This window comes from Numenius arquata, chromosome 6, assembly GCF_964106895.1.
Source record: "Numenius arquata chromosome 6, bNumArq3.hap1.1, whole genome shotgun sequence".
NCBI lineage: Eukaryota > Metazoa > Chordata > Aves > Charadriiformes > Scolopacidae > Numenius > Numenius arquata.
This window is the reverse complement of record NC_133581.1, coordinates 1,967,206-1,978,717: the sequence shown is the minus strand read 5'-3', so window position 1 is coordinate 1,978,717 and position 11,512 is coordinate 1,967,206. Positions and strand designations below refer to the sequence as shown.

The 11,512-nt window shown below is 65.3% G+C and overlaps 3 protein-coding genes across 3 annotated transcripts; 2 read left to right on the top strand and 1 right to left on the bottom strand.

The window, feature by feature from the left end:
- Window positions 1-455: 455 nt before the first annotated feature.
- CYB561A3 (cytochrome b561 family member A3) lies at window positions 456-4,709 on the bottom strand. The gene is made up of 6 exons (XM_074149239.1): window positions 4,647-4,709; window positions 2,893-3,098; window positions 2,613-2,821; window positions 1,628-1,782; window positions 1,197-1,353; window positions 456-1,048 (listed from the first exon to the last, which is right to left on the bottom strand). Exons 1-6 carry the CDS (start codon window positions 4,706-4,708, stop codon window positions 1,025-1,027), a joined length of 813 nt encoding a protein of 270 aa, XP_074005340.1. The 5' UTR covers window position 4,709; the 3' UTR covers window positions 456-1,024.
- A 146-nt stretch (window positions 4,710-4,855) lies between these two features.
- Window positions 4,856-9,328, top strand: TMEM138 (transmembrane protein 138). The gene is made up of 5 exons (XM_074149241.1): window positions 4,856-4,890; window positions 6,656-6,893; window positions 6,979-7,150; window positions 8,711-8,786; window positions 8,932-9,328. Exons 2-5 carry the CDS (start codon window positions 6,766-6,768, stop codon window positions 9,042-9,044), a joined length of 489 nt encoding a protein of 162 aa, XP_074005342.1. The 5' UTR covers window positions 4,856-4,890; window positions 6,656-6,765; the 3' UTR covers window positions 9,045-9,328.
- A 326-nt stretch (window positions 9,329-9,654) lies between these two features.
- On the top strand, window positions 9,655-11,065 carry TMEM216 (transmembrane protein 216). Its single transcript, XM_074148692.1, has 4 exons — window positions 9,655-9,667; window positions 9,864-9,965; window positions 10,069-10,161; window positions 10,830-11,065. Exons 1-4 carry the CDS (start codon window positions 9,655-9,657, stop codon window positions 11,063-11,065), a joined length of 444 nt encoding a protein of 147 aa, XP_074004793.1.
- Window positions 11,066-11,512: the final 447 nt, after the last annotated feature.

Genomic DNA, 11,512 nt, shown 5'->3' with positions numbered 1-11,512 from the left:
GATCTCGTTTCAATCTCCCCTCTTTCCATTTGAAACCCATCCAGCTGGTCCTGTGCTCCAGCGTGAGCGTGACTGGGCTGGTGAGGAAGGAAGCTTCTGGGCCGGCCACCAGCCCTCCCCATCGGCTGCTGGGAGGGGAAACCACAGGGCTCACATGGCCCCACGCACGGGGCCTGGAGGAGGCTCTGGGAAGGGGACAAAGAAGAACTGGGGGATGGGGAAGAGCCTGCCCCGCTGAACAGGGTGACCCCCAGCTGGGGTGAGCAGGGGCACTCGCTGGCGTGAGCCCAGGTTGCCCAGGGACAAGGACAAGCCAGGTCCTCAGAGAGGACAAGGTCCTTGGGCAGCATGGCCGGGTTCGGCCACCACCAGGATTTGCTCCCTGGGCACCCACCTCTCCTGCCCCAGCTCCTGGTTGTACCCTTTGTCCCCAAGGAGGTGGGTGCAGGAGCGCTGCAGAAGCCAGCGGTTTATTACGTGTCCACGAGGGCCCCAGGAGGCCGCTGGGCTGATCCCCGCACCCGCGGGGCGAAGGGAGAGGCACAGACAACCCGACGAAGGGCAAGGCACAGCGCCAGCGTCCCCTCTGTCACCGCTGCCAGGCACAGGGGTCCTCCTCCGCTGGCTTCTGACCCGACCAGGTTCCCACAGCTCCGGCCGCTGCCTTGAGCGATGGCACCGCATGGTCCGGGGAGGGCTTGAGGGCCACCAGTTTGGCACGGATCGAGGAACAAGGGGCCAGCTGGACCCGGCAGGAACTGGCAGGCAGAGGCCCGAGGATGCAGGCAGGAGCATCACGGCCGCGGCTGCCTTCATCCTCCGGCAGGCAGGAGGCCAGGAAAGAGGCAAAGAGACGTCCTCACCGCAGCATTTCTCTGCCGTTCCTCTCGCTTGGAGCGTGGGGTGCAGGCAGCCGGAGTCCCCAGTGAGGTGACAGGCCGAGGGCAGAGCAGGCAGGGGACCCACGGGGAGAGAGAGCTCAGGGCTGGCAGTCCCGGGAGGGCAGGGAGGGCCTCGGCAGGCGTCAGCGCTCGGCGGTGAGCAGGGGCTGCGGGGAGAGCAGGGCTGAGCCCGGTGCCTGCACCCCCCCGGCCCTCCCCACCCCACGGACGGGGCTGCGGTGCCAGTCAGGTCCCCCAGCTCAGGTCCCCAAAGCCACCCCGTGACCCAGCATCTCCCCACAGAGGTGCCGGTACCTGGCGAGAGTCCGGGGAGTCGGCGTCGGGGCGCTTCCAGCTCGGCCTGGCCAGGGCGCCCAGCACCAGCACCCCAAAAAGCAGGATGAGGAGCCCCAGCGTGTTGGCGAAGACGGCCTCGGCGGGCAGGAGCTTGTACTCCATCGTCCCGTTCTTCCTTGGGAGATAGAGGGGACAAGAGCTTTCCTGGATGTCCCCAGCCCTTCCCCTAAGGTCACGCAACCCGCCCTGCAGCGCGAAGTCGTGCAGATTAACCACACACCTGAGGGGAGAAATGGCTCACTTCCCTTCTCCGCCCCGCGCTCGGTTTCACTCGAGGCCACTTCTGGCTCTGAGAGGCAACGAAAAGCCCAATTTCCTCCCCCCACCCGACCCCTCCAAGCCCCCCCCTCCCTGCAAAAGGCTCTCCCCACGCTGGCCGCGATGCTCACAGGCTGAAGAAGAGCTTCTCGTTGATGCCCGACACGCAGGAGGCCACGGAGAGCATGAGGATGGTGGAGCCGAAGAAGACGTGGACGGGTTTGTAGAGGGCACGGAGCCAGGCAGGAGCCCAGGGCAGCAGGAAGGCGCTGAAGCCGGCCACCCACTGCAGGGACAGAAGATCGGAGGGTGACAGGCACAAGGGGACAGGGTGAGGGAAGGTGAGAGGGTGACAGGCACGAGGGAACAGGGCGAGGGAAGGTGAGAGGTGACAGGGACAGGGTGAGGGAAGGTGAGACGGTGACAGGCACGAGGGAACAGGGTGAGGGAAGGTGAGAGGGTGACAGGCACGAGGGAACAGGGCAAGGGAAGGTGAGAGGGTGACAGGGACAGGGTGAGGGAAGGTGAGAGGGTGACAGGCACGAGGGAACAGGGCAAGGGAAGGCGAGAGGGTGACAGGGACAGGGTGAGGGAAGGTGAGAGGGTGACAGGCACGAGGGGACGGGGCAAGTGAAGGCGAGAGGGTGACAGGGACGGGGTGAGGGAAGGCGAGAGGGTGACGGTGAGAGGGTGATGGGGTGAGGGAAGGTGAGAGGGTGACAGTGAGAGGGGGACGGGGCAAGGGAAGGCGAGAGGGTGACAGGCACGAGGGGACAGGGCGAGGGAAGGCGAGAGGGTGACAGGGACGGGGCGAGGGAAGGCGAGAGGGTGACAGGGTGAGGGAAGGCGAGAGGGTGACGGCGTGAGGGAAGGCGAGAGGGTGACGGCGTGAGGGAAGGCGAGAGGGTGACGGCGTGAGGGTGACGGGGTGAGGGAAGGTGAGAGGGTGACAGGCACAAGGGAATGGGGCAAGGGAAGGCGAAAGGGTGACAGGGACGGGGTGAGGGAGGTGAGAGGGTGACGGGGTGAGGGAAGGTGAGAGGGGGACGGGCACGAGAGGATGGGGTGAGGGAAGGTGAGAGGGTGACGGGCACAAGGGGCCAGAGCAGCACCCACCTGGCAGGAGAAGAGCAGCACAGTGGCCAGCCCCACCCAACTGTGCAGCGAATACATGTTGGGCGTCCCGTGGTCGTTGTGGAAGCGAAAAACGGCCACCAACCCCAGCACGGCCAGGATAAAGGCTGCCAGGGCCAGGGCGCCGTGCAGCACCTTCCAGGGCAACTTGGGTCCCCTCCAGGTGGGGGGTAGGCGATACACCAGGGCCGCTGTTGGGCGAGAAGGTCAGGCAGGAGCCGTGCGATGGCCGCGTCGCGCCGCCCCGTAACGCCCCGCTCACCTGCGCCGTAGAGCACCACCATGCCCGTCACCATCAGCACCGGGTGCCAGTTGAACATCTTGGCGCTGCCGTCCAAGGCGAAGCCACCGCGCCAGTGCTGGCACCAGGCGCTGACGAAGGCCACGCAGACGAAGCCCAGGCCGCCCAGGAAGGCGCAGAAGGGTAGGAAAGGCAGATCCAGCATCTCTGCGATGGGATGGCGGTGCCTGGGGAAGAGAGAGGTGTCCGCTCAGCCTCCGCCGGGGGTTTTCTGCCGGCACCGGCTCTCGCCTGCGTGCGGACACCCCCCAGGGAGGAGCCAGACTGAAAGGGGAACCAGGCACCCCGAGGAGAAGTGGCCCTGGCCCAGCTGGTCCCTGACCTGGGAAGGACGCCAGGACCGGAGCCGTCCCCAAGCTGGGGTGAAACCAGCCCCTTCAGAGCCAGGTCCCTGGGCAGCACCCCATGGTGTCACCCTGGCATGCTGCACCCCAGTGCCGTGCCCAGGGGGACAGCAGCCAGGGCCCTCACAGGGGGTCCAGGTGTCTCCTGTAACCCTGCACCCCCCTTAGATCGTCCCTAAGAACCCACTGATCTGATCCCCTCCCTCTCACACACACTTACACTCTCTCCGTCCCCCCCAGCACCCCCAAACCTGCACCCCAGCTCCCCATTGGCACCTCCACTCCCTCTTGATGCGCCCCCCCCAGCACCTTGTACCCCTCCAGCTGCACCCACAACACCGGGCTCCTCCCAGCTAGGTGCGAGGAGGCATTCCCGTACCCCCCCCAAACCCGGCAGCCCCCGCACCCCTTTTCCCTCCTGCCCACTCTGGGTCAGCCCTCACCCCACCTGCTCCACGAGGGCTGGGGGGACCCCCCGGTAACAGCCCCACAACCCTGACTGGAGTGGGCAGTGGGACCAGCACTGCCCTGCTCTCAGCCCACGGGGCTCGAGCAGGTGACTGGCAGGAGCATGGCTGCGCTCATTTGCCTGGTGATTTGCATCTGCCCCCAGAAATAGATATTTATATCTCCTCCCAGGGCGGGGGATGGCCCTGTCCGCCCCAGATCGGCTGCCCCACGGGATGGTGCGGCAGGAGGTGGGTGGGACACGGCCCCGGCGCCGCGTGGGGATCACGAGCTCAGCCGCCCACTCGCTCCGAGGCCTTGCAATGCTCACCACGGTGCCGAGCGGCCCCACGTCTCCCCTGGGCCTGGCCCCATGGCTCCCCCAAAGCCTGGGCCCCAAAGTTCCCCTGGGGCTGAGAACGTGGGACCTGGCCCCACAGCTTCCCCAAAGGCTGAGCCTCAAAGTTCCCCTGGGCCTGTAGATGTGGAGCCTGACCCCACGGCTCCCCCAAACATAAGCCAAAGGTTCCCCTGGGCTTGGGGATATGGCGCTTGGCCCCACAGCTACCCCAAAGCCTGGGCCCCAAGGTTCCCCTGGGCCTGGGGATGTGGGGCCTGGCCCCACAGCTCCCCCAAAGCCTAGGCCCCACAGCTTTGCTGGGCCTGGCCCCACGGCCGGGGTCCCCACAGCTCCCCCAGACACAGGGCCTCGTCACCACGACTCGTCACCACCACCACACCGGGAACGCGGGGCCCAGCCCTACGGCTTCCCCGGGCCTGGGGACACGGAGCCCGGCCCCGAAGCTCCCCCGAACCCGGAACACAGGGCCCCGCGGCTCTTTGCCGGCCCCGGGAACAAGGAGCCGGCCCCACGGCTCTCCCAGCCCCGGGGACGCGGGGCCCGGCCTGGTCCCGGGGCCGTACCTCAGCCCCGCCCGCCGCCCGCTGGGCCCCGCCGCCCCCTCGGCCTCGTCGGGCGCCTCCATGTTGGCCGGCGCCGCTCTGGCCGCTCGCCTCGGTGGTGGCTCCCGCCCAAACCCCTCCCGGGCCGGCCACCAACGAGACGCGGCGGCCAGAGCGGCCCCGGTGGCGTTCCTCCAGTCGCGCACTTCCGCCCCCGCCTCGGTGGCCGCGCCGTTGCCATGGAGACGGAAGATGGCGGCCGCAGGTCAGCCCTGGAGCTGCTCCCGGCGGGCGGAGGGTGGGAGGCGGCGGGGACCACCGTCACCCACAACCCCCGGCACCCCGGATTGAACCGGAGGGGCGGGACGGGGACACAGAGGCCTGGAGGGTGGACGGGATACGAGCTGGGGAAGCCCGGGCGGCGCTGCGGCCTCCTCAGGGACTGGGGTGGAGGGGAAGGGGGTGGTCGGGGGCTGCATGGGGAGGCAAGAGGGGACCCGGGGCCGCATGGAGAGGCAAAGAAGGGACCCGGGGCCGCATGGAGAGGGCCCGGGGGCCACGCAGGGGGAGGACATCTGCATGGTGGCTGTGTGGAGGGGGGGTGGCATGGGACCTGAGGGTGCAGGGAGCTGCCCCCCCTCTGCCATGTCCAGCCTTGCGGCTCCCTTTCAGAGAAGGAAGGCCTCAGCAGGACACAGGGGATCCCCCGTTTTCTTGGACCCCTCCCCAAGCACCACCTTACCTCCTTCTGTGTCACCTCCCGCTGTGCTGCTGTCCCCAGGCCGTGCGGACCCCGGGATGGCTGTCAGCGTTGGGAGAAGTGGGCAGGAGGGCTGTGCCTCCTCGCTCGTCCCCGGCCAGCCCCGCTCCCTCGCTGTGTCCTCGTCCCCTCTCGCTGACCCGCTGCCCCAGGCGGGGTTGCACAGTCCTGGGGTGGGGCGAAGGAGAGCGATGCTGGGACACGGCGTGCCCAAACCTGTCCCCATAGCGTGGCCTGCTCAGCACTGCCCGTGGAGCCCCGTTGGCAGGTTTAGGGTTTGTCCAGCGCAAGAGGTGTGAGTAACCTGCCTGGACGCTGCTCCCCGGGGCTCGCACGTCTCCCTCGGCCCTGTGTTTCTTCCCATCTCTTCCCTGAGATCAGGGTGGCTCTGAGGCTGGAGGGTGGGAGGGAGATACCGGACCTGAGGGTGCTGCGTGGTGAGAAGACAGAGGGGAGACAGCTTATTCGTGACAGCCCAGGGGCAGAGCACGGCTCTGCATCGGGGTGCTAAAAACAGCAGGAGCTGCTGTTGGTTTGATCTTGCTTTGGGTTTTCTGGCAGAAAAAGGTGCAGGAGGGTGCGTCCCACCCTGTCAAACAGGATGCCCGTAAGCCAGCAATGTGCCCTTGTGGCCAAGAAGGCCAATGGCATCCTGGGGGGCATCAGGAAGAGTGTGACCAGCAGGTGGAGGGAGGTCATCCTGCCCCTCTGCTCTGCCCTGGGGAGGCCCCATCTGGACCACTGGGACCAGTTCTGGGCTCCCCAGTTCCAGAAGGACAGGGAACTGCTGGAGAGGGTGCAGCAGAGGGCTACAAAGATGATCAAGGGACTAGAACATCTCTCTGATGAGGAAAGGCTGAGGGACTTGGGTCTTTTTAGTCTGGAGAAGAGAAGACTGAGGGGGGATCTGATCAAGGCCTATAAATACTTAAAGGGTGGGTGTCAGGAGGATGGGGCCGGTTTTTTCCAGTGGTGCCCAGGGACAGGACAAGAGGTAACGGGCACAAACTTGACCATAAGAAGTTCCATCTCAACATGAGGAGGAACTTCTTTACTTTGTGGGTGGCAGAGCCCTGGCAGAGGCTGCCCAGAGAGGTGGTGGAGTCTCCGTCTCTGGAGACATTCAAACCCCACCTGGACACGTTCCTGTGGGACCTGCTCTGGGTGGACCTGCTCTGGCAGGGGGTTGGAGGAGATGATCTCCAGAGGTCCCTTCCAACCCCGTATCATTCTGGGATTCTGTGAAATGAAACCTCTGCTCCCCCTCCAGGTCCCGGCTTTAGGGAGAGCCGACGCTGAGCCCCTCACAGCTCCGGACCATGAGCCGGTTCTGCCTCTGGGGATGCCGGGGCTGAGGGCTCCAACCCCGCGAGAAGGAAGATGCTTCAAACCAGCAACTACAGCCTGGTGCTGTTCCTGCAGTTCATCCTGCTTTTCTATGACCTCTTCGTCAACTCCTTCTCGGAGCTGCTCCGCACGGCCCCTGCCGTCCAGCTCGTCCTCTTCATGTGAGCACCGGGTGGGCGTCGCAGGCGGCGCGATGGGGGCAGGAGGGCTTGGCTTCTCACCACGTCTCTCTCTCTCCTCCTACAGCATCCAGGACATCGCGATTCTCTTCAATGTCATCATCATCTTCCTCATGTTCTTCAACACCTTCGTTTTCCAAGCCGGGCTGGTCAATCTTCTCTTCCACAAGTTCAAGGGGACCATCCTGCTCTCGGCGGCCTACCTGGCGCTCAGCATCTCCTTTCATGTCTGGGTTATGGTAGGTTCAGGTGGGCTCAGGGCTGTCGGCTTCTCCCCAGGGCAGGTGGCACGGGCAACGGTTCTCCTCCTTTGCTGGCCACAACCCCCTGCTCCCTTCAGTCCCTTTCCCGTGAGAGGAAGGCCACGATCTACCACTGCAGGGACAGTTTGGCGTCCCCCTGTACGACCCCAACATAGACATCAGGCTGGAAGGGAGCTGCCCCATCCTGGGTCCTTCCCTCTGAGGAGAAAGACCTGGGAGTCCTGGTGGACAACAGGATGCCTATGAGCCAGCAGTGTACCCTGGTGGCCAAGAAGGCAAATGGCATCCTGGGGGGCATCAAGAAGACTGTGACCAGCAGGTGGAGGGAGGTCATCCTCCCCCTCTGCTCTGCCCTGGGGAGGCCCCATCTGGACCACTGGGACCAGTTCTGGGCTCCCCAGTTCCAGAAGGACAGGGAACTGCTGGAGAGGGTGCAGCAGAGGGCTACAAAGATGATCAAGGGACTAGAACATCTCTCTGATGAGGAAAGGCTGAGGAACTTGGGGCTTTTTAGTCTGGAGAAGAGAAGACTGAGGGGGGATCTGATCAACGCCTATAAATACTTCAAGGGTGGGTGTCAGGAGGATGGGGCCAGTCTTTTTCCAGTGGTGCCCAGGGACAGGACAAGAGGGAACGGGCACAAACTGGAACATAAGAAGTTCCATCTCAACATGAGGAGGAACTTCTTCCCTTTGAGGGTGGCAGAGCCCTGGCAGAGGCTGCCCAGAGAGGTGGTGGAGTCTCCTTCTCAGGAGACATTCCAAACCCACCCGGACACGTTCCTGTGGGACCTGCTCTGGGTGGACCTGCTCTGGCAGGGGGTTGGAGGAGATGATCTCCAGAGATCCCTTCCAATCCCGTATCATTCTGTGATTCCGTGACATGCTGGAAAATCCTCTTTCCCCAGGGAAAGGCCAGCTCTGTGCTGGCACAGGAGCCCGCCCTGGGGTAATCCCCGCTGAAGGCCATGACAGCAGCTCCTGGTTTACCTGGAATTAATCCCCAGCAAATGCCAGCGCTCAGAGCTTGGGGACAGTCCCCTCCACGCTGCCATCGAGCAGCACCAAGGGCTGTCGGGGGTCCTGGCTCTCTCCAGGAATTATCTTCCCCTTTTCTCCCTAAATCCCTCCTGTCTCCTGCCCCAGCCCCAAAGGAGCAGCCCCCACGCCCTGCCCAGCCCCTGGGCAACCTCCGGCCTCTGGCCAAAGGTCCATCCCCACCTCGCTAACCCAGGGACGGGGGAAACGCTTTGAGCTGGGCTGGTAGCCACCAGGTTGCCCGAGCGGGCCAGCATGCTGGTGGCTGCCCACGCCATCCGGGCTGGGGATTTGAGGGGGATTTAGGAGGATCTGAAGTTCTGAAGCCAGAATAGGTCCCGGGCTCGCTGGCTCAATCCCCTGAGCTGCTTAACCTTTGGGGGGGCTACTCCCCCAGCCGGCACCGTTGCCCCTGGCCCGTGAACAGCCCCCAAACTTAACATTTTTTTTATCACTGTCTGTCCATCCGTCCATCCGTCTGTCCGTCCATCCGCCTCAGAACCTGCGGTGGAGGGACTCCAGCCGCTTCGTGTGGACCGAAGGCCTGCAGACCCTTTTTGTTTTCCAGCGGCTGGGTAAGGACTCACCATCCCCAGGATCTTGGGCCGGGGGGGGGGGGGGGGGGGGGGGGGGGTAAGGGGTTCCCCTCTCTTTTTGGGGAGCCTTTGGGGGCTAAAGTGGGTGCCCTCCCCCCCTCTCCTCACCCCTTCCCTCCCGCAGCCGCCGTGCTCTACTGCTACTTCTACAAGAGAACCGCCGTGCACCTGGGGGACCCCCTTTTCTACCAGGACTCGCTCTGGCTGCGCAAGGAGTTTGCCCACTTCCGTGGGTGACGGGCCCCCTCGGGCTCTGGGCCACCCCCCGCCCCCCCCCCCGGCTCTCCTCCCTCCGCTCCCCGCTAGCCCCCGTTGCCGACTGGGACGGCTCAGCCACTGTCCCACCCCCCGGGGGACCAGGACTCCTGCGGATGCCGGGAATGGGTGGAAAGCCGACGGTGGTGCATCCCGGTTGTGCATCGGGAAGGTCCGTCCCGGTGCCACGGCCCCTGTTGGGACTTGAGTGGTTTTTGTAAATGGTAAAAACAACAACAAAAAAATAAATTGGCTGAGTTTTCCAGAATTTTTCCATCATTTCCTGATGTCTTGTGTGCCCCGTGTCCCATCCCCGCCTCTTCCCTTCCTCTCCCAGCTTTACCCACACCTCACAGAATTCCCACCTCCCGGCCTGGGCCGCTTATTCCCACATAGGAACGGAGGCAGAATCGGAGGGCGACCGAGGCTACCGGCCCGGTAGCCCACCCTTCGGCCGGCGGCGGGACTCGAACCCGCGTATAAGCGGCCCAAGTCCTCCTGAACCATAGAGAGGGAGGGAGAGAGCGGCCGAGGCCGCCTTCCCGCCCAGCGCTGCCGGGAGCGAGGGCGGCGGTTTCCATGGAGATGGAAGATGGCGCCCAGGAGTGAGTGCGGGGCCGCGGTGGGTAGAGGGGCCGGGGACCGCGACAGGGGAAACGGAGCCGGGGCGGGGAGAACAGCGGGACGGGAACCGGCCAAGAGGCAGCCGGGCCTGGAGCGGGCCCGGGGTTTAGCGGGACGGGGAGCGGGGCCGGACAGTGCCGCCCCCGCCCACCTCTGCCTTGGGCCCCCCCGCCCCAGGCCGCCAGCGCTCCTCGGCGCCGCTGCAGGTCCTGCTTTTCCTCAACGGCTGGTACAGCGCGACCTACTTCCTCCTGGAGGCCTTTATCTTCGTCTACAAGGGTAAGCCCCCCCCCCCCCCCCCCCCCCGGGGCTGCAGCCCCCCGCCCCCGAGGCCGGGGTGGTTGGGTGCAGGCCCTGAGGGCAGCCATGGCTGTGCCCGCAGTGCTGCTGCTGCCCTACCCCTTCACCAACCTGGTGCTGGACGTGGTGCTGCTCTTCCTCTACCTCGGCACTGAGGCCACCCGCATCTTCTTCGGTAAGTCGTCATCTTTGTGCCGTCAAGAGGGAGCCGGATGGGGCTGGAGAGAGGTGGATCCACGCAAGGTCCTGCACGATGGGTTGGGGCAATCCCAAGCACAAATCCGGGCTGGGCGGAGAATGGCTGGAGAGCAGCCCTGAGGAGAAGGATTTGGGGGTGTTGGTGGGTGAGAAGCTCAACACGAGCTGGCAACGTGCGCTGGTAGCCCAGAAAGCCCCCCACATCCTGGGCTCTGTCCCCAGCAGCATGGCCAGCAGGGCCGGGGGGGGGGGGGGGGGGGGGGGGCGGATTCTGACCCTGTGCTCCGCTCTGGGGAGACACCCCCTGAGGTGCTGCCTCCAGCTCTGGGGCCACCAACATCAGAAGGCCATGGAGCTGTTGGAGTGGGGCCAGAGGAGGCCACGGAGATGCTGGGAGGGCTGGAGCCCCTCTGCTGTGAGGGCAGGCTGAGAGACTTGGGGGGGTTCAGCCTGGAGAAGGCTCCAGGGAGACCTTCGAGCCCCTTCCAGTCCCTCAAGGGGCTCCAGGAAAGCTGGGGAGGGACTCTGGATGAGGGAGGGGAGCCCTAGGAGGAGGGGGAAGGGTTTGACACTGAAAGAGGGGAGATGGAGATTCGCAGTGTCCCCCCAGGGGGACAGCCCCCCCCCCAACTGCATGTCCCCCAGGGTCCAAGGGCAACCTGTGCCAGCGGAAGGTGCCGCTCTCCATCAGCCTGGCCCTGACCGTCCCGGCGGCCGTGATGGCGGCCTATTACCTGCTGCTGCAGACCTACGCCCTGCGCCTGGAAGCCATCCTCAGCGCCATCCTCCTCCTCTTCTACGCCGCGGAGCTGCTGCTGGGCGTCCTCGCCTTGGTCTCCTTTTCCAGGTACCGCCGCTCGGCCGTGCCGGGAGCTGGGTGACGCCGGGGTGCGGTGGTGGTGACACGTCCCCAATTTTTTTCCCCTCCTCGGCAGCGTGGATTCGTACTGAGGCCCCGGCGCCACGCCAAAGGACCCGGCACAGGTACGCGAGGCGGCGGGGAAGCCCCCGGTGCCACCTCCACCACCCAAACCAGGCCCACGCCGGTGCCCGCGGGGAGGGGACACCCCCACCCGACCCCGCTGCCACCCGGGACTCGGCCCCCCCCCCCCCCAGGGCTTGTGACAAAGGTCAGTTCGAGGTACGGAGAATTACGATGGGTTTGGGTTTGGTTTTTTTTCTACTGCCTTCACAGAATAATTCACTATTTTCCAATAAATATTTTATTTTTACCTGCTGCCTGGCCACATGGCGTCCCCCCGGGGGGGGGGGGGGGGGGGGCAGCGGGCTGGGGGTGAAGCGCTCAGGAGCTTCCAGCACTGCCCTCC

Coding starts and splice junctions, on each gene's coding strand:
- CYB561A3 (XM_074149239.1), bottom strand. CDS start 4,708: ATGGAGGCGCCCGACGAGGCCGAGGGGGCGGCGGGGCCCAGCGGGCGG. Junction 3,099..4,646: donor GGGCGGCGGGCGGGGCTGAG/GTACGGCCCCGG, acceptor TCTCTTCCCCAG/GCACCGCCATCCCATCGCAG. Junction 1,783..2,612: donor TGCTGCTCTTCTCCTGCCAG/GTGGGTGCTGCT, acceptor CTGTCCCTGCAG/TGGGTGGCCGGCTTCAGCGC.
- TMEM138 (XM_074149241.1), top strand. CDS start 6,766: ATGCTTCAAACCAGCAACTACAGCCTGGTGCTGTTCCTGCAGTTCATC. Junction 6,894..6,978: donor GTCCAGCTCGTCCTCTTCAT/GTGAGCACCGGG, acceptor CTCCTCCTACAG/CATCCAGGACATCGCGATTC. Junction 7,151..8,710: donor CCTTTCATGTCTGGGTTATG/GTAGGTTCAGGT, acceptor CATCCGCCTCAG/AACCTGCGGTGGAGGGACTC.
- TMEM216 (XM_074148692.1), top strand. Junction 9,966..10,068: donor CTTTATCTTCGTCTACAAGG/GTAAGCCCCCCC, acceptor CTGTGCCCGCAG/TGCTGCTGCTGCCCTACCCC. Junction 10,162..10,829: donor GGCCACCCGCATCTTCTTCG/GTAAGTCGTCAT, acceptor CATGTCCCCCAG/GGTCCAAGGGCAACCTGTGC.